Below are 20,351 nucleotides of genomic sequence, written 5' to 3'. Positions count from 1 at the left end.
CACCTTATTCCTGTTGTTAAATTTCTAAACTTGTTGGCACTTACTGTGAGAATGTATTGCACTTAACAGGACTAAAATACACCTCTCTTCCTATTCATATCACTGACCTGACAATGAGATGAAAACACAGTGATGTGTGACCTTTTATTACCACAGTCATTGTTGCAGAGGTAAGACTTGGAGTGAGGTCATAGACTTCAATTGTTTCTTTAAAAAAACAAACAAAACAAAAAAAACAGAACAGATTAACTTTGTTTTTTATTTAAAAATGAAAACAACAAATGTAAATAAAAAAATACATGTTTTTGAGCTCAGCAGAAGTATAGAAAAAAAACAGGAAAACCTGGTGCAATGGCTGCACAGGTGCTGAGGTTTAATCCCTTGCTAAAGCAGAACAAAAAAAAAACTCAGCACACTGAAACCTGATTTGAAAAAAATATATATATATCTAACAAGGGTGCGTCCTTGTTGAGGATGTTTATACATTCTAAAGAAAAGTACAGCTGTCAGACTCAAGTACTGAACTTTGTCGAGTCACAAAGGTAAACTGAATGCTAGCAGCTTAGCTAATCTCTTTTTATGACAAACCTGTTGATTCACAAATGCAGCATGCTAGAAAAAAAAAAAAGAATCATACAAAACAATATTGCCAGCTCAGGGCCACGCCATGATACAACAGATCATCACTACAGTGTATTGTTTTCATCCCTGTGCTGGTGTTTGATTTTTGGTTTGTTTAAAATCCCTGTTTCCCTGTTTTAAACTCAAGAGTTTGATAAAGGGTGACACGTTATTATTAAGTATTTGTATTGCTGGCGAAAAGTTGGGTGGTAGCTACTTTGTGTCTCAATAAGCTGGCATTCTTGTGTCTAACTGAACACATATTACTTTATAAGAGTTGCATTTATGTTATATTACACATTCTCTTGGCATTAAAAGCCTCCACACATTTTTATCCACTGTGACTGAAAAGATCCAAAACATTTAAATCAAAAGCCAATGTCAATTTGAGAATGCCAGATAAATGTACAATCAGACATGCCACCTTGTCTCTGCACCATTTTTTAAAGACATTTCTGTGTCACTGTTACGATAAGATAAACTTTATTGATCCCACAGTGGGGGGAATTCTTGAGCCACCAGGGAGAGAAAACGCAGAGGGAATCAGTTACCCGGAGGTAACTCAGTCTACAGCTCACATCTGACGTTCTGTAAATGTTATATTAATCATTTCTCACTGAGTAGATTTAACTCAAGCATCAGTAGAAAGCTCCACTAACTACCACTCGCGCCAAATACGCAAACACACAAAAACACACACATGTACTGTATGTACTCAACTAGCATGCCTCCTGCAGCCCTACACAGGCCAACCAGTGAGGGCAGATAATTCAATGCCCACCCCAGCATGCATCTCTTATCTCGTGGGCACAGGATTGCTTCCCTCTTACGTTCACATACTTCACCTTACTGTTGGGTTTAATATTGACCCATTAGAAAAAAAAAACAGTTTATAAAAATGTCTCCCTTACTGGCATGTTTTCAGACAGGCTGGTCAAAAATCTGGCTCTGTGATTTCTGATCATTTGTGAAAGCAAAAGAAAGAGAAGGTGGAGAAATGTGTGAAATCCTAACGGACACCTTCATAAAGGATGAAATGGAAGAACACATAAAAGTGTCATTTGGTAAATAAGAGAGGAAACACGTGTAAAATGTCTGACAGGCCATTCATCATGTTCACAGAACAGGGGAGCTAAAACAAAACCCTCCTCCTCGACAGACATGTATCATCTGTGTTTAAGTCGGGACACGTATTTGCGATGTGACACCTGAAAAACTGAGGCCCTGAGCATCCATGATGACGTATTGAAAGTATATTTGAGTGGGGCAATGAGGACTGGCAGCCTGTTAATCCCAACCAGCCAACCACTTCGCACTGCATTTGTAAAATAAACGAGTGAACCTGAATCTGCAAGTCCAAACAATCCACTCACTCACAGAGTAAACTCAGAGTCAAAGCAGGCTGATCGGTCAGCCGAGTCCACTTTGCAACATCAGTGGAGAGACAGGGAAAACAAAAAAAGGAAGGAAGGACAGACATCAGTGGAAACAGGCTCGATAACAGACGTAAGCACTGAGAGCCAGCGCTGTGCACAGGCACACATTGGTTAGTAGAGGGGACCAAGTCCCCGGCACAGGAGAGCTTTCTTTTTGCTGCTGCGCTGCCTCTGGTAACTCCTGCTCCTCCATCTCCTGCTGCTGCTCAGATATGGTCGGAGCTTTGGAGGAATGATCTCCGATTCCCATGTGGCCATCGAGCTGGGCACCGTCAGCAGGAGGCTGGGGGGCAGCAATGTTCCTTTGTCGCAGCCCTGAGTCTTGTGAGGACCTGAGTTGAGTAAAGGATGGCTTTAATGTCCCCGTGCAAGTTAGTTAACATTCATTTAATGTATTTGTAGTGGCCCGTCACATTAACATTCACCGCCACATATTGATCTTCTATTTTTGAGGTTGTGCTCCGCGATCCGTCTCTCTTTCTCACAAACACATTTGGTGCATTAGCAAAAAGTCACTCTGAGCGCTGAAGCACACTCTGGCACAAACTAATTTGGAGTGCTGTTAGAATACCACTGGGTTATTCAGAGCACCACACTCTCCGAGCAGCTGATCATACTCTAAACAGCGGGAGCAGCAGAGCACCAGGTGCAGTGTCAATGAAACTTAACCGTTTGTCCATTCATATCTTCCTCAGACCCTGTGTTCTCATATGAGGACATCAAATTTTGGGTTTCCTTGACCTTATACTTCATTCTACTTAACTCAGACCTGTTCTTCTCATTCTTGGACACTTTTTTATCCCATCTAGTGGCCCTGGCAGAGCGCCGAGAAGACGATCAACTGATCCAAAATAGCTAGGAGACATTAAAAATGCATACCAAACAAAAGTCCTGGTCTCAGGAGGATATAGAAATAAAAGGCTACATTAAAATAGTGTGTAGAGAATCAGATTGGATTTACGAACACAACAACCACTTTCGTTTTTAAAATCTACGTAAGACGTAACAGGCTGTATCCTCATGGAAACTGAGCAACCCACGGCTTAGCTTGCTAATAAAACATCTTCAGAAACAGTCATATCAAATATGGTTGACACATCCGCCCCAACACTTCATAAGACGGTGTTTAATAATGATGTAAACAAGGATTATTTTAATGTACATTTCACCAAACTAACCAAATGTAATGTTATTACCTTGGACTAAAAGGACCAAATGACGTCAGTTAGGTTACCCTAATCAAGTATTTTAATATTTTAGGAGTACTCATAAATCCTCTAACTGTGGAACACATATTTCTAATGCTTGCACATATAAATAAAACAAATTCATTACTGTATTTACAAGTTTTGTCAGGTGTTCACTATATCATCAAGCTGGTTTACAAATAGCTGATGCAACCAAATACTGTTCTGCTTTAAAAAATATTTTCAACTAACGACGATAGTCAAACTGAAACAACATTTTTCAAAAAACATTATTCAGATAATTACCCCAGACTGCGGATTTCCATCTGTTGGATGACCTCATCATTTTCAGGGAAAAAGGATGGCTCAACTCTGCCATTGTAAGGGTCTCTGGGAGGAGGAAGAGGAGGCGGAGGGGTGAACTCTGGAGGATCATCTTCCTCGTTCGAGAGCTCTTTCCATGACTCCTTGAGAAAAAACAAAATCTCTTTGAGTATTTGCAAAAACTGGGAGTTTTGCCTTATGTCGAATAGCGCATAAACTTAGCGAAATTTGTAACTTCAGAACAAAGAGCAGAGTAGAGAGGAAGGACTTGCCTGCACAGATGTATCTCCTTTGATGTACTTGGCACCTTCAATGACAGCAAGGTAGGAGAAGCGGAGTTGATCTGCTGTCTGAATCAAGCCCATTCGATAGCGTCGCATCTCCAGCAGAATGTCACGAATACGCACTGAAGACGGGTCCTTACGCATGGACATCTACATAACACAGCAAAAACATTCAGTTTTAAGAGTCCTGAGTCTTTAGCTACTGAATATAATTCAGTTCTACAGCAGCAGAGTCAGTTTCATTAATATTGGTTTAACAATGATCACAGGCTTTAGTGTTAATCTATTTTACAGACAGACAGTTAATGTCGTGATTCCTTAAGCAGAGCTCTGTACAAACCAATAAGAGGCAGGTGTCCACAAGACAAAATGTCCCGGAGCGTCCAATGCCGGCGCTGCAGTGCACCACCACCGGTCCGTGGTCTGAATTCAGACAACCCGACTCCCGCACCTTAAACAGGAAGTTAAGGAAGGAGGCAGGAGACTCTGGTACCCCAAAGTCAGGCCAGGTGGTGTAGTGAAAATGTAAAATCTCACGAGTCTCTTGAGTCTGTAAAAGAAAATCAAACATGCAAAGAAGAATTAAAAAACCTCTTAAATAAAAAGACTTCAGTCCTAATCTGAAACCATGTACACTTTCACACACACAAAATCTAAAGAGGAGAAAAAACTTACAGACAGACTTTCCAACTCCAGCTTACGGACTGTGTAGTAAGATTTGATGTCCTCTGAGACAAAGGTGAGCTTGAAATCGGTATCTTCAAAGATAATATCTCTCTCCTCTCTCTGTGGCCAATATTGGGCACATTTAATCTAAAACAAAACAAAGATGCACATAACAGAAAGAGAAGAGCAGTGAGGTTACTAGGACTGTCACATTTTAAGAAAGTCACACTGTAAGAAGAGAAGCCACTGCTTACAGATCCTTTCTCTATGACTCTGTTCAGCATCACTACACCACGGGTCCTCTGCTCCCACACCATCTCCCAGAAGTTGCCACATGTATTTGGAAGGGGTCCCTGAGGAAAAAAAAAGAACAACTGTTGTGTTCGCAGAGAGGAATTTATTCTTAGTATAGCTAAATAAGAACAGTGCATCTATTTAAAGATTTCTGCAAGGCATTTGATATTCTTAAAAAAGACTTCTACAGAAGAGACGGATATATTAAATCTTCAGTGTACAGTCTAAATACTCGGCTCAACAAACACTGAAATCTAAACTTCAGCTGCATACTAAAGACCAAGTGGGCATCTCCCATTGGGACCTCACTGCTCTTACTGTCCAGCTGCCAAAATCCAGATGAGAGATGGGAATAGTTGATAAAAATGTTGAAACACTCAACTGAGTCACTCACAGCGACAAGCTTCATGAGCAGCAGCAAGGGATTTGTGGACTTTGTTATACCCACGTTTCACTTCTCAGGCTACTTACAGTAAGCAATCTGAGGATTTAAAAAAAACCTTTTGCTGTTTGTTCATGCTTTTGGGGTTAAAAAAAATAATTTAATTCTAAGGGTATAAAATGCTCTGGGGACAGATGATCAATTTAAAACTCATCAAGAGTCTATCCACAAACTATTTTTGGACTGCTGGCCCATACCGTGGACTTTCACAGTGAGTAAGCTGGACATCCATTGCTTTATTCCTATGTGACCACTTGCACTCTCCTTTTTACGATCGCCTACACTTAGTGTCTTCAGCCAGTGCAGCACTCCCTAATTTTTTTCTCAATTCTCAGGAAGCCACATAAGAATAAAAAGTAATGGCTGTCCAGATTATTCAGTGTTTAAGTCCAAAGTATGGGCTGGCAGTCCAAAAATGCATCTGAGGCACTCTGATTATGGTTAAAAATCCTTTACGGGTTTTGAATAAAGAGTCTTCATCAGGGTATTAAATGCACTGGGGACAGATAGTCAATTTAAAACTCATCAAGAATCTATCCAAAAATTTATAAACTATTCTACCACAGTCAGAGTGCCTCGGATGCATTTTGGACTGCTGGCCCATACCATGGACTTTCACAGTGAGTAAGCTGGACATCCATTGCTTTATTTTCCTATGTGACTACTTACTCTATCCTTAATAACACCTGATTTTTACGATCGTATACGCCTAGTGTCTTGAGCCAGTGCAGCAGGAAGCCTTTGATTTATTAGCAGTATATAGACAGAGTGCAATGTGTCATACTCAAAACCAAACATAACAAAACCACACCCACAGGAAGCATTCAGAGATACACAATATACAACCAAGCGCTGAACTGCTAACAAAATTCTCATAGCTAGCTAGAAACATTAAGGCTATGACACACCAAGCTGATATTTGTCTGTCAGTTAATGTTGAGCCATCGGTGAGCATCTGTTGACCCTTTTTAAACCCTGTTGTTTTTTGTTTTTTTTTTGTTTTTTTGGGGGGGGGGGGGGGGGGCTGATTACGCATGGTGAATCGGTGACAGCTACGGTAGAGTCCGTAAGTGAATGACATCACTTTGCAGCTTACCTCAGTGTATGAGAAGAGAAATGGAAGTGAGGAAAGTAAACAAATATCTCATTTTAAGAGGGAGAAAGACCAAAACAAACTTGTTCCATTAGATGAGATTATTTTTCTTTGGCCATTGAGCACTTCAGCAGAAACGTTACCCGATGGTTTGTGTTATTGTTCACTGGCGTACAGTACATATACCTTGTTCTTTCAAGACTGGACGGTGTTGTTAAAGTGCTAACTGGCTAAAAAGGAGTCAAGACAGTCTTCCAGTTTCCCTTTTTGAATGGTGATTACAGATAACCCGTTTGCTAGTGTGGAAAGTTATTTCCTCTCACGCAGGTGCAGAACGACAGTGCTGGTTGGCCGTCAGCTGTAGGCTTTGCAGTGTGTTCATGTGCAGCTTTTTAGCTGAGACACGGTGATGTCAGGCAACGCAGCACAGTGTTTTCATTGCAGCTAGTTCTCTGAAGTCGGGTTGGTGTGACTGGGCCTTTACATGTCAGCATGATAAGGCATTATTTTAGTGCCCTATGTCTACCAGAGAGAAAAAACTTATACTGACAAACTAAATATTGTCATTCTGTTTCAGTGTCCTTTCTCCTTGCCAATAAATCCGACCTTCATGATGTTCAGTTGAAACTGTTTCAGAGGGGCTTTTGAATTGTCAGCCCCATGTTTATAACTTAGGGCAGGCTAAATCTCTCTGTCTTTGTCTACATTTATTTATTTTCTGGAGAAACCTTTGACTTAAGTGTGAAGTTTTCCATGCCACAGCACGGACAATAGCCCCACCCATACCTACTTCCTTGCTGCTGTCACACAATACTTGCATCACAGTTTTTCTCTGGTATAAACATTGTGCAATATCATATAAATAACAGGTTTGAATTCTGTGTAAGCGTGGGACCATCTGTGTCTGAGGAGTGTGTACTGACTCGTGCTTACCTGAGTGAGGATATAGTTCCTCTGTGTCTCTTCTACTGTTATTAGGCTGGCGTTAATGTAGTCGTTCGTACCCAGCTGCAGACATATTCTGCTGTGGTCAACTGAGGAGAAGAAGAAAAATATGCCTGTGTGCTTTAAACATGTCACAACCCTCAGGGGACTAAAAATGTACTTCTCAGACCGACACAGCTGCTGGGAACATATGACCGGTCGTGTCTTTGAACAAAACACAGCTGGTAGCTTTTTAATACTGAGACACATAATGTCAACTTTGTTTTTGATGCGTCCACTGAAGGAACATTTCAGTTAAAAAGTAAACAGCGTGAGCGAGTTTCAGTTTACGGTTTTTCACATTTTCACACACTCGACGGCACATATACAGTAACTACTCTGCATAATTTGCATAGCTTATTCAGTGTGAAAAAGAGGAAACCACATAGTTCAGCTGTTGGATGGTGATATTACAGGAAAAAATATTGAATAATAATTCATTTTAAACACTGAACCACACCAAATAAATATTATTACATGGAAAGACACATCTGTGGTTAAAAACAGTGTGTCTGCTAGGATGGCTGAACATAAATGATAATAACAATTAAATGTACTTATATAGTCCTTTCTCAGATATGTTCTCAATGTGTTTTAAAGAATAAAATGTGAGATTAAATAGGAGAAAAGTTCAAAATAGATACAGTATTTAAAAATGTGAATAAAATCTGCTGAGACAGGCACTCGTGTTTGATGTGACGTTTTAATAGGTCAACTGAAGCGCGTCCACAGAGTTTTATACTTGTCTGATTGTTTGGTTTAAGATGGTTATGACAAATTGGTGTGGTTCATTTCCTACTGTTTCCTTTCTCTCCAGTTTCCAATACAACTTTACTTTGTTTTTTAATCATTCGTCAGTGTCTAGTTGTGTGATGAGAATACAGGTGCACATAAGCTGTTGAACTAACCCTGCCACATTTACACCCCTGTTGTTAAATGTCATTCAGCATTACATAAAAGCCAGCCTATACAAATGGGTTTTAAATACAGATGATTATTATGTTGCCACCCTCATGTAGCTTCACCTCTTTGTACTTTCTCTCTTCAAAAAAAAAGAGCAGAAGTTATTTTATGTGAAGTCACATCCTTTATTACGTGCGTCCACAGTGAGGCAGCGCTCTGCCTATTGTGTAATACTGACATTGTGTTGTTTCAAATGACTGAGGTCAAACAGCAGTAAGCTGGCATGCTTGTATAACATTCAACTGTGGAAGACTCAGTTTAACATTGTGCTGCTGTAACGTTACAGAATAAGTTACCGCTGGCTTACGCTTGAACATTAACAGCCGATCACAGAGCTGTCATCAATGTAAAGGAGTATTTTTTTTCTGTGTGGTGCATTCAGAGAGACAAAAGAGCAACTTACATGGGCTAACATCTCTGTAACGATTCCGAGTCTTGTTTTCAGGTAATTTGGCAACCTTGCACGGGAGTTCACATGACTGCTGGCGAATCTCCTGTGACAGGATACAAAAATAGCATTACATTAGCATTACATTTACATGACATTTGAGTTCTGATGTAACATGAATGGTGCAGGTTGTGTCCCTTTGGTTGTTTTAAAACCTAAAATCTTAGCATGTATAATGACTCTTGAAAGGGGGTTGTTTCTTTATTTAATTATGTAGAAAAACATTTTGGTGTGTGGTATGTTAGCACGCCCACTCATCTAAGTAAACTGTGAAAATATAATAACACACTGAGCTGTAAATAATGGAAATTCTGTGCAGGAAACTGTGGACAAACCATTAAAATAAGTTCATTTAAGGCAGTGGTTGGAATATAACTAAGCATATTTACTCAAATATGTTACCTTAATTGAGAATTTCCATTTTATACTACTTAGACTTCTTCTCCACAACAATTTTGGTGCCAAGTTTTTACTACTGCAGATTCAGACAATACAAAATACAACTAAAGTACCAACTAATACATTAAGCTTCTCAGCAGTATATTAAGTAGTCAGAAATAGCTCCACAGTTACCAGCTGCAACATGAGTGATGCTTGCACAATATCTGCATCACTTATTTTAACCTAGTGTTATAATATATTTGATTCTCACCGATGAAACCAATGTTTAGACTGATGGATTAAATGTCTTGGGACAATTTTGTAGTTAGCATTAGTGTAGTTTAGTCTAGATCTTTGGTTAGTCTTGGGAGTTTTGTAGGCTATAAATGTTACTGTGAATCCTTTTAAGACCCGAACGTTTGTTTGGTGTGCATTTTTAATTCCTCCTAGCTATTTGGGATCAGTAGGACCCAGTTAAGTCCCAATGTCCTCAAACAAGTACTTCCTAATAAACAGCTTGCTACTGTTGCTAAAAGTGGTCAAATTTGTTATCAAATCAAACTACAATTATTAATCATAAATAAATAAGTTTCAACCATGAAATGAGATCAGGTTTCGAACCTTGTGTATTGTGCTCTTACTACCACTAGATGGCACAAACAAGTGTCCACGAACGAGGACAACAGGTCTAAGTTAGGCAGAATGAAGCATTAAATCAAGTAAACCCAAAATTTTGTGTCCTCATGTGAGGACAAAGGGTCTCAGGAAGATATTACATGCACTTTTCCTAAATTCTAGACTACTTGTTAGTGAGCACATTTTAAAAATACAATCAGCCCCTTAGCTCAAGATTTGATAGCTTGTCAGATAGTACCATTTCACATCTTGATTATTTCCTATGTATTGTAGAATTGTACTATTGTATTTTTAATCTGTTTTGTGAATAGCCATTCTGTATGAGTATATTTTTAATATTTACATATAGTTGGTGCTAATACTTGTGTACTTTTACTTAATTAGGGTTTGACTGCAGGGTTTACTTGTAGTATTGCTGCTGTTACTCAAGTACAAGATGTGAGTACTTCCAACCACTGATCCAAGGTGAGTAAAAGCTGAAATATTCATGTCTAAACAAAAGGTGACACCACATGTACAGTTTGTATGTAATATACAGTAATATAACAGTAAAGTGATGGGAGGTGCTGCTTGCTTGAGACCCAGGGAGACACATCAATCATCGGATTGATCCGCGGACTCAACTAAACACGAACAAGGCTGATAACTACACTGACTGGTAGCTCCGCTGCTGCAGTCTCATCGTACATTACAGCTAACATTTGGCCCTGAAAGTATGAGCTTCACTAACAGTCCATTTCCACCTTGGTTTTGCCGGAGAGGTCCTACCTGATAAATGGCGCTCCAACTCCCGTTTTCATCGATTTCCCGAAACTCGGCTTCCATTGCTGACAGTCCAGCTGCCACTCCTTCTTCTTCTTCCTCCTCAGATATGGACACCCGCAGATCCCCGGTGATTTAGCAGTTTTTACTCTTAACAGTGTCCCGCAATAGCTGACAACTGTTCCGCCAATATCCTGTAATTCTCAGCAGGGCAGCATAGATTACCGTGTTACCTCTCTCGGCGCTGGTTAGCGGAAACACGCCGCTGGCTCCTCCTACACGGTGCAGCCGCCGTCCTCCGGTGGCTAAAAAAAGAGCACAATGTGGGTTTTTTTAAAGAGATTATAATCCACTCCGGGTTCTCCGGGTGTGTTTCGCGATTTAAATCTCCTGATAAAACCAGAATACACAACTTTAGTAGCAAGAAATTCTCACTTTACCATTTCAACGGCAGCTGTAGAAACAGAGCAGCGAGGACGCGCGGAAGGCATCTTGTGTCTGGGACGTGACGCGTCCTACTGTGGGAGCGCGCACGTACACTCACGTAATGGTCTGTTTACGTCCAATCTGTGGAGTCTGTGCTGCTGTGACCTGCTGCAGTTTAATCAACGAGATATCCGAGCTGGTTAAAACTCGCACCGAGGACGATATGAGATTATATGTGACATTTTAGACACATATGTCTTCGAGGAGGCGGCGCGTGCTGTGACCTATCAGAGGTCATCATGGATTAGCTGTAGTTCAGTGGCTGTTCTCCAGGCAGTGTGACTGACAGCAGGAACTGGGACAAGGGACTTTGGTGCTACTAACGTTAGCTAGCAACGCAACTTAGCTAGACGTTTTGAATCAGCTTTACGGCTGCGACAGGTATTACACAAATTCTTGCCAAGTTCTTCTGTGTGTGTCGCTTCATGTGTTGTCTTCCTCTGGCCTCGGCTCACTTTATATGCCTGTTTGTTTTCCTAGTTGTTGTCTAGCGTTGGCGTTAGCCCTCAGCTGTCGTTGGCTGCTGCTTGCTAATGTGTAGCTATAGTTATTGCCTCCCAGTGGTGGAAAAAGTATTCAAATCTTTTAACGGTAAGTTGCATTAGCAATAACACTAAATTACTAAGTTATAAGTGACTCACTTGCACTCAAAAATTCCCTTAAGCATCAATTATTAGCACAAAAATGTGTAGTTTTATATCAAACCTCAAATTCCTGTTACTGAAGATGGGACACGTTTTTATTAGTTTGCCATGTTTTGCATGAAAAATCTTAATCTGCTGACTACAGCTATCATACAAATGACATAAATGAGTATACAGTACTATATTATACTCAAAAATGAAATGCAAGTCTCACAAATTGTACAAGTTAAGCACTAATATCTCAAAACAGTGTTAAAGTACAGTACCTGAATATAATTTACATCTTTGTTTCTCTGGCTTTCTAACTTTTTACACATCAAGCAAACACCCTTTTCTGTCACCTTGAAACACAAGTTGCAATCTCACACACTTTCACACTCATTTAATGCACTCATATATACTCAATCACTCATCAAATGATAAGACACACAGTAAGTGCTTTATGTGCAAATGATGCAGTGAAAGGTGAGTATAAAGAAGTGTCTCCTCCTCAAGATTGTTCTCAACAAAGCTTGTCTTATCTGTTTTAGATTCCTGGAGTAGTTTGAGATCTGTGAGCGATTCTCAAGGCAACATGGCTCCCAAGGACATCATGACCAACTCTCACGCCAAATCCATCCTCAATGCCATGAACTCACTTCGCAAGAGCAACACACTCTGTGATATCACACTGAGGGTGGAGAACACAGATTTTCCGGCGCACCGGATCGTCTTGGCTGCCTGCAGTGACTACTTTTGTGCCATGTTCACCAGTGAGGTAATGCTATAAATGCTGGAGTGCTCCGAAAGACATTGAATTGTTAATATTATTTGACTCTACAAGAGCAAGTTCAACTTCATTGTCCTACAGAGTTGGAAATTTGTCTTGGGCCCTACACATATACTGCAGCCACAGAAATACAACATATTACATAGCACATAGACAAATCAACATTATACCCAACGTAGCAAAATCCAATGCCAGATTTGGCTTTATCTGCCATTGTTTAAAAGCTTTACAGACAGAGGTATGAATGGATTTTTAAATCTGTTCAGTGTTTTAACGATTCACTCTAAATCTCCTACCAGAGGGCAGCAGCTCGTACTCTGAATGCAGAACGTGAGAGGAGTCAGTGATGATCTTATTGGCTTGACTTAGAGTAGCATGATCAAAAATCAACTGCATGGAGATGTGTTCTTTGACACCTATTATTTTCCACGCAGTGTGGATCAATTGAAACAGTTTGTTTTTCACATATGGCTTTTTATTTTCAAGGGAACAAAGGAATCTTCTCAGGGACAAAGATGAACGCATCTGAGTATGATCTGTTTATTCTTCAGTCTTTTATTGGCTTTTCTGAGTCTAAGTCAAGTCAGTCAAGTCAGTTTTATTTGGATAGCCCAATATCACAAATCTGCTTCAAGGGGCTTTACAATGTGTACAACATATGACACCCTCTGTCCTTAGACTCTAGATTTTGACAAGTAGAAACTCCCCCAATAAAACCGTTAACGGGGGAAAAAATGGAAGAACCGCAAATGAAGAGGAATCACTCTTCCAAGACAGACACACATGTAATACATGTCATGTGCACAGAATAGACCAAGCAGTAAAATTACAGTTCAGACAATCAGGACAATAAAATTAAAAATTGATGCTAGACATGCATATATGAGGAATAAGGCAGTGTTTGACTTTAGTAAACAAGACAATTATCGGTATTGCTACAGGAGAATACCCGATGCTTCTGACTAATCCTTCTACATATATGTTCCTTGTCACTGTGCCTGATATTCTCTGTTTCTGTGATTCTGCAGCTCGCAGAGAAGGGGAAATCTTTTGTCGACATTCAGGGGCTCACTGCAGCAACTATGGAGATCCTTTTGGACTTTGTGTACACAGAGACGGTGCTAGTTACAGTGGAGAACGTGCAAGAGCTGCTTCCTGCAGCGTGCTTACTGCAGCTCAAAGGTAAAGTCAGGAGTGCTTGCTGTACGCTCGTGAAAAGTGTGTGTTTAAGCCATCTGATATTGTGAGTATAATCAAAGGGTATCTGCGGGTCTTGAAAATAATTGAATTTGGCACAAAAGTGGATATTAAACAGTTTTAACTTATAAACAAATGTTTTAGATATTTTCTCTTGCCTGCTGCACATAGATATTTTAGTTAGAAAATGTCTTTGTTGTGTGTGATTGTGGGTGGTTGCTGGACGTTTTATACACTTCAAACTAAAAGTGGCATTGTTCGACAGTAGAGTCGTGCTGCAGGAGGCTGTTCACTTCTTTTTTGTGGAAATTCAGTCAGCAGCAGCATCAGACTTGCAGCAAACACTGTCAACACTGCTAGCTACAGTACACGGGAATCTTACAGTCAAATGTTAAAATGTCAAATAATTTTACGCCTTATCATCTGTACTTGTTTTCCATCACACTTTTAAACTTCGGCTGGTATGATCAAAAAACGTGGTCTTAAAATAGATCTCAAAAGGTTTTAACTTTAGCTCATTGAACCCTGCAGAATCCTTGAGGCAAGACACCATTTTACAGTTGTCTTTGGCATTTTCAAATTAAGAGTTGCTGAATAACATGAGGAATTTGAATGCCACACAAGTGTAAATAAAAACAAATGTGTTTTCTTTGCCTTCCTTAGGGGTAAAGAGGGCGTGTTGTGATTTTTTGGAGAGTCAGCTCGATCCTTCCAACTGTCTGGGCATTCGCGACTTTGCTGAAACTCACAACTGCCTCGACCTGATGCAGGCCGCTGAGCTCTTCTCCCAGAAGCATTTCTCCGAGGTGGTTCAGCACGAGGAGTTCATGCTGCTCAGTCAGACAGAAGTCGAAAAGCTCATAAAATGTGATGAAATCCAGGTAAGAAAACGAGTTGTTTTGTACTTTATTCTCAGTCGAGGCCGCTTGATCTGCTATAACTGAACACTGTAATAGAATAGAATAAATTTTTGTTGTCATTGTGCTCAGAACAATGAAAATCAGTTTAGCAGCTCCTCAGTAGTGTGCATAAAAGTAACAAACAAATTAGTAACAAGCAAAATAAACAGAGTCAAAATACAGACAAGCAAAATATAGACACAGTGTCACACAGTTTGAGTGTGTTTTTGGGAAGGGTTGATGAGGTTAATGTTTACAGCATGTAGTCTTTTTCAGTCTCTGCCAGTGAGGAGGGGTAACAGAGGACATTTCTAGGAAAGAAGCTGTTTTTCGGTCTGTTTGTTCTGCTTTTTATTGTCCTAACGACAAAAACACACTAAGCAGCTCCAAAGTGCAGCCTGCGGTGACCTGCCCTGCAGTGTCCATAGAAAGCAGGAATGGCAGCTCAGGGCTTCGGCTGTTTGATTCTGCAGCGAAGTGCGGTCAAACTGAAACTTTGGGTGATAGTTTAACTTTCAGCCAGAATTGTGGCCAGAGAATAACCACAGCTAATCAGTGAACAGAGTCATGTGACTTCTGTGAAATGATGAACTGTGTTCAGTGTTGGGGAGTAACTAGTTATTGAGTTACATAATTAGTTTACAAAATAAAGGCAATTGTAATCAGTTACTTAGTAAAAATTTGTAATTAAATGACAGTTACTGAACAGAATGTTGGCGATTGCAAAGGGGTTTGTCCAAAAATATACGTGTTGATAAAAAGGTTACAGGTAGATTATAAAGCCCTGTTTCCATCAAACACTTTCAGGATAGTACCTTTGAAACCAAAAGTCCAATCGTCCACAGAATGAGGCTGCACGCCGACATTTTCAGAACAAAATAGAACAGGCTGCAGTGAGAGTCTGTCTCCATGGGATATTTAAAAATAGTGGGTTTTGTGCATTTAGTCCTTCTCAGGCAAGCTCAAGGGTTTAGTGTTGTTGGAGCCCACAGGAAAAATGCTCCGCAACACTTTTTTTTTTTTCTCTGAGTGAGGATTAGAATATATATATGGATTTACATAACCCAGTCGAAATTAATATATATAAACGCTTGAAGATCCACTCATTGCTAAAATTGTCTGTCATATAAAAACTAAAGTGATGGTCAAAATTGTCATATTGAAATTTAAGGTGTGTTGATTGAAACAGGGTTTATAATAACGTATCTGCTCCCCAGTACATTTATGTTTCTACCTGTGTTTACTGTCGTGGTTAGAATTTGTGTTAAGGTGCCTGACAAGCAGCTAAAATAGCAAAGTGTCACCTGACTTTCACAGCTCTCTGATTGTCTTTCACACACCTGACTGCACAGACAGAAAAACAAGTACCAACCTGCTGTAATCTCAGTCGGTGGGCCCCCCTCTTAATTCCACTCGGTTTTGCGGATTGAGCTGACAATAAAATTGCAGAGAAGAAAACCTGATTTAGGTTTGTCTTTGTGCTCAGGAAATTCCTGCCCCCAACCGCACGCCCTGCTTTGTGAAAACAGCTATTATCATAAAATGATTTATACATCATCAAATCTCTCAAATGGTTCATCCTGTCATTTTTGTTGTTTTTAACACAAAACTAGACCATACATGTCATTCACAGTCACGCTCAGTGAAACCATGTGTCATCGTTCTCATGTAAAGGAATTTACAGCTTCTTTCACCTTCAGCAGGCTGTGTTGTTGCACATTGTGTTTTTTGATTACACAACAATTAATGATTATAGTTGGAGACGAATGGCAGAGTTAGACAATGAATATTTTACTGCACTTGTCAGCTAATTGTTTAATTAAATGGAGCTGTAACTCTTCTCTGTGTGTGTGCTGTCTGTCTGTAGGTGGACTCAGAGGAGCCTGTGTTTGAAGCCGTGTTAAACTGGGTCAAACACAACCGCAAAGAGCGAGAGCCCTACCTGCCAGACATGCTTGAATTCGTCCGACTGCCACTCCTGACCCCCCGCTACATTACAGATGTCATTGATGCCGAGGTGAGCCAGACGACATGCAGCAGGTTGATGTGTAAATCACACGGCAAGCTTGGATTATGTGTTGAAGTATTTATCACAGTTAGCACCATAATTAAGCGTGTTTTGACACGTTTCAGCCCCTCATTCGGTGTAGCCTGCCATGTCGAGACCTTGTTGATGAAGCCAAGAAATTCCACTTAAGACCAGAGCTGAGGAGTGAGATGCAGGGCCCACGCACACAAGCAAGATTAGGTGAGAATCCTTTTTTTTTTCTCATAGCAATTTAGCTACATGCATGTGCCCTTATTTTGTAATCCACACTGACAGTAAAAGTGATTTATTCGTCTCTTCAGGTGCCAAAGAAGTCTTGTTGGTTATAGGTGGGTTTGGCAGCCAACAATCACCGATAGACATAGTTGAGAAATATGATCCAAAAACACAAGAATGGAGCTTCCTTCCTGTAAGTACTGAATATTTATAAGAGAGTGTGGTGACATTCTTTATCTTTGTAGATTTGCCTAATACAGACTGGTGTGTGTTTAACAGAACATTGCACGGAAAAGACGTTACGTCGCCACGGTGTCTCTCCACGATCGAGTTTATGTCATCGGAGGCTATGACGGACGGTCGAGACTCAGCTCTGTGGAGTGCCTGGACTACACAGCAGATGAGGACGGTGTTTGGTACACGGTCGCCACCATGAATGTGCGTCGTGGCCTCGCTGGAGCCACGACACTCGGAGGTGAGCAAGTTTCTGTCTCTTCCTAATGACTCACACCTTCGCTGGAGTTTATGTGAAACTTTCTATGAATGTTTTCTGTTAGAAATTGACACAATATTCTGTTCCATCTGATTTTGCTCTCGACAGACATGATCTACGTGGCTGGGGGCTTCGATGGCAGCCGGCGTCACACCAGCATGGAGCGATACGACCCTAACATTGACCAGTGGAGCATGCTGGGAGATATGCAGACTGCCAGAGAAGGAGCTGGTCTGGTGGTGGCCAGTGGACTCATATACTGTCTAGGTGTGGATAGATCATCTTTGACACGTCATATTCAGGCTGCAGCTTACATATGATTATTTTTGTAAGCATCTCTACACTCGTCATGTCCCTGATATTTCCTCACAGGTGGATATGACGGACTAAACATCCTAAATTCAGTGGAGCGGTATGACCCACACACAGGCCACTGGACCAGTGTTACACCCATGGCCACTAAGCGGTCAGGTAGGTAAGAAAAGAGGATGAAGTTAAATATTCCAGCTGACTGTGTGTGATTCTGTGTATCTGAGACTTTTCTGCTGTTTTCAGGCGCTGGTGTGGCGTTACTCAACGACCACATCTACGTGGTGGGAGGCTTTGATGGTGTTTCACACCTCGACTCTGTGGAGGTTTACAACATCAGAACAGACTATTGGACCACTGTAGCCAGTATGACCACGCCTCGATGTTACGTAGGAGCAACTGTCCTCAGAGGACGTCTCTACGCCATCGCCGGGTAAGAAAGAGTTCTAATGTCCTTCTGACTGTGACAGTGGGTTTAAAGGGTAGGTTTAAATTTTTAATGCCTCCACTCCAGCGACAGCTCTGGACAGAGGCATTATGTTTTTGTGTTGTCCCTCTGTATATCTGTACGTCCATCTCATTCTTGTGAATGCGATATCTCAAGAACCCAAATTTTGTGTGTGAAGCATCCACGTTTTACAAACAGTAGCTTCTTTGCAGCAACATCAGTTTTTGAAGGATTGTCTACTAGGGCTGTAGGTGAGTGCAATGAAAGATAAAATGATTGCTACTGTTATGTCAGTCCAGAGCAGTGATATCCTCCCTTGTAGTATTATAAACTTCTGTGTGATGTTTTGGTGCCTGATAAGCTTCAGACCAATGGATATGTAACTCAAACTGGACTTCCTGCATCATATTTTATCATCTCACCGCACTTTGTTTCGCCGATCAGTGTTTACAGTTGAGCATCAGTGAGGGCATATCATGGATGTATTATTAGATCTGGAATACTCCAATGACAATTGTGCACCTGGTGGATATACCCAAAAAGTTTCTAGCTTCCAGCCTACCTCTTGGGTCATGTGGCCCGCTGAGTATATGCAGAAGTGTTTCTCTCGCTGGCTCCACGCGCAAGTTCCTGCTCGGCTAGTAGACTTTACATTGTAATGACATCACAGTTTTTTAAAATCACTTTTCTGGGGAAGTTTTACTTATATAAAACCTGCATAGATCTCTTGTGGTCTATGAAGAAAATGCGTTTTGGGCCACGGGGGATTTTCAATGCAATGATGAATGGCCACTGGAAAAAAATGGAAGCAGGGCTGAGCAGTGTCACCGTATCCAGTTCTTTAATATATCCATGGGGCATAGTAACAAAAAGACTGTAACATTGGAAGATCCCCACTATATTTGTCTACCTTTTTTGAACATGTTTGTGCACAGGAGGAGGATTGTGAATTTTGTCCTAAATCACTTACACTGAAAGCACTTCAGTAAGAGATCTCTTAATGGCCAGTATGAACAGGAGGAACGATTACAGCAAGCAAAACCTGTTTAAATGTTCACACAGGCATCTGACTGTTGTTTTTAGAAAGATCTTAAAAATTGTGAACCTGTCCTTTAAGTGGTTTCAGACTTAAATTAACTCTTTCATCTTCTTCTTCTCTCCTCATCAGACAAGTCATCAGGTTTATGTGGATCATTATATTGTGAAACATCCTCGTGCTGATCGTTGTGGTTAGAGCTCTCAGTTCCTCTGTTTGTCTCACATCTCTGTAGATATGACGGGAACTCTCTCCTCAGCAGTATTGAATGTTACGACCCGGTCATCGACTCCTGGGAGGTTGTCACTTCGATGGCGACGCAGCGGTGCGACGCGGGCGTCTGCGTTCTACGAGAAAAGTGATCTTTGCCAAGAAGAAGAACCTCAAGAGGAAAAGCAGACGGGAGGACGGGCAGCTAGACTAAAATGCCACAAAAACAGAACCACACAAAGGGAGATGTTTGTTTGCCAGTATGCAAATAGGTACTCTTGAAAAAAGTACAGCAGTTTGGGGGCTGCCTCCTCGACTGGATGGTCAACCCTTCGACAGTCGGACTGTGCAACAGAGATTCAGCTTCGCCGTGGTAGACTTCACCTCCGAGGAGCCCATCACCACTTGCATGACTCTCTTCAGTGGTACTCGTTGCTGTCGTTACCTGTGAGATTATTTTTTCAGTTTGTCTTCAAAGTGCAATATATTTCTACTCATCATAAGAAAGCGTGAATAGACGGAGTTGATTCAGACTCCAGTTGCTGCTATATGCCTTATGACTTTGGCCTACATCAAACAGTGAACATCCGTGTTGCCTCCCATTTGACTTTGATGATCGTTACACTACATTGGCTTCTTATCGAGTGCACTCATTCGGCATTTGCGAGGTCATTAATGGGTCAGTACTTCAGCCCTTTTTGTAATTCTTTCTGTAATCAGTGCTTTTAGACTCAAATCACTTTAATACAGGAGGTTTAATACTTATCGTTGCTCTCAGAATATATATTTAGAGATCAATATCGTTTTAGAAAATGACTGAATTGTACCAGCTGATTATTTTGTCCCTGAAAACCACAAACCAATAAGTATGAGGTGCATGTTTTTTGTTTTTTTCCCCTCAGCTTATAAATCTGGACATGTACATGTAGGACACAAAGTCCCAACATCACTGTTGCCTGGGAAGTGAATAAACACTCTGAGAACTGACGCGTTTTCTCCTCTCGGTCTGTGAACACCTGATAAGTGATGCAGAGAGACAAAACGCTGTATGTTCGCTTCACACATCGTCAGCTGAG

The 20,351-nt window shown here is 40.8% G+C and overlaps 2 protein-coding genes across 5 annotated transcripts in view; one reads left to right on the top strand and one right to left on the bottom strand.

Annotated features, from left to right (window-relative positions):
- The window catches only part of klhl12 (kelch-like family member 12), a 28,610-nt gene extending 8,348 nt beyond the window's left edge, over positions 1-20,262 (top strand). Inside the window, exons 1-13 of one of the 4 annotated variants that reach the window (XM_050065763.1) lie at positions 11,251-11,388; positions 11,488-11,598; positions 12,182-12,408; positions 13,449-13,602; positions 14,281-14,498; positions 16,384-16,533; positions 16,650-16,764; positions 16,866-16,972; positions 17,059-17,254; positions 17,381-17,539; positions 17,645-17,743; positions 17,828-18,014; positions 19,301-20,262. In XM_050065763.1, the coding sequence (XP_049921720.1) occupies positions 11,541-11,598; positions 12,182-12,408; positions 13,449-13,602; positions 14,281-14,498; positions 16,384-16,533; positions 16,650-16,764; positions 16,866-16,972; positions 17,059-17,254; positions 17,381-17,539; positions 17,645-17,743; positions 17,828-18,014; positions 19,301-19,427 (1,797 nt within the window). In that variant the 5' untranslated portion in view covers positions 11,251-11,388; positions 11,488-11,540 and the 3' untranslated portion in view covers positions 19,428-20,262. Of the gene's footprint in view, positions 1-10,143; positions 10,225-11,247; positions 11,389-11,487; positions 11,599-12,181; positions 12,409-13,448; positions 13,603-14,280; positions 14,499-16,383; positions 16,534-16,649; positions 16,765-16,865; positions 16,973-17,058; positions 17,255-17,380; positions 17,540-17,644; positions 17,744-17,827; positions 18,015-19,300 lie in introns of those variants that run through there. The other 3 variants (XM_050065765.1, XM_050065764.1, XM_050065762.1) reach the window with 3 other exon arrangements.
- Positions 249-11,101, bottom strand: ptpn1 (protein tyrosine phosphatase non-receptor type 1). Its single transcript, XM_050065767.1, has 10 exons — positions 10,962-11,101; positions 10,528-10,826; positions 8,698-8,788; positions 7,281-7,381; positions 4,773-4,871; positions 4,528-4,665; positions 4,193-4,402; positions 3,841-4,002; positions 3,551-3,711; positions 249-2,389 (listed from the first exon to the last, which is right to left on the bottom strand). Exons 2-10 carry the CDS (start codon positions 10,582-10,584, stop codon positions 2,101-2,103), a joined length of 1,308 nt encoding a protein of 435 aa, XP_049921724.1. The 5' UTR covers positions 10,585-10,826; positions 10,962-11,101; the 3' UTR covers positions 249-2,100.
- Positions 20,263-20,351: the final 89 nt, after the last annotated feature.

Source organism: Epinephelus moara, chromosome 16 (genome assembly GCF_006386435.1).
Source record: "Epinephelus moara isolate mb chromosome 16, YSFRI_EMoa_1.0, whole genome shotgun sequence".
Classification (NCBI taxonomy): Eukaryota; Metazoa; Chordata; class Actinopteri; order Perciformes; family Serranidae; genus Epinephelus; species Epinephelus moara.
Note: the sequence above shows the minus strand (reverse complement) of the source record. Positions and strands in the feature narration are given on the sequence as shown.

Excerpts from the sequence above, each read along its gene's own strand:
- ptpn1 (XM_050065767.1), bottom strand. The coding sequence starts at position 10,584 with ATGGAAGCCGAGTTTCGGGAAATCGATGAAAACGGGAGTTGGAGCGCC. Across the intron at positions 3,712-3,840 it reads AAGGAGATACATCTGTGCAG|GAGTCATGGAAAGAGCTCTC; the intron begins GCAAGTCCTTCC and ends TTTTTTCTCAAG. Across the intron at positions 2,390-3,550 it reads ATGGAAATCCGCAGTCTGGG|GTCCTCACAAGACTCAGGGC; the intron begins GTAATTATCTGA and ends TACTCAACTCAG.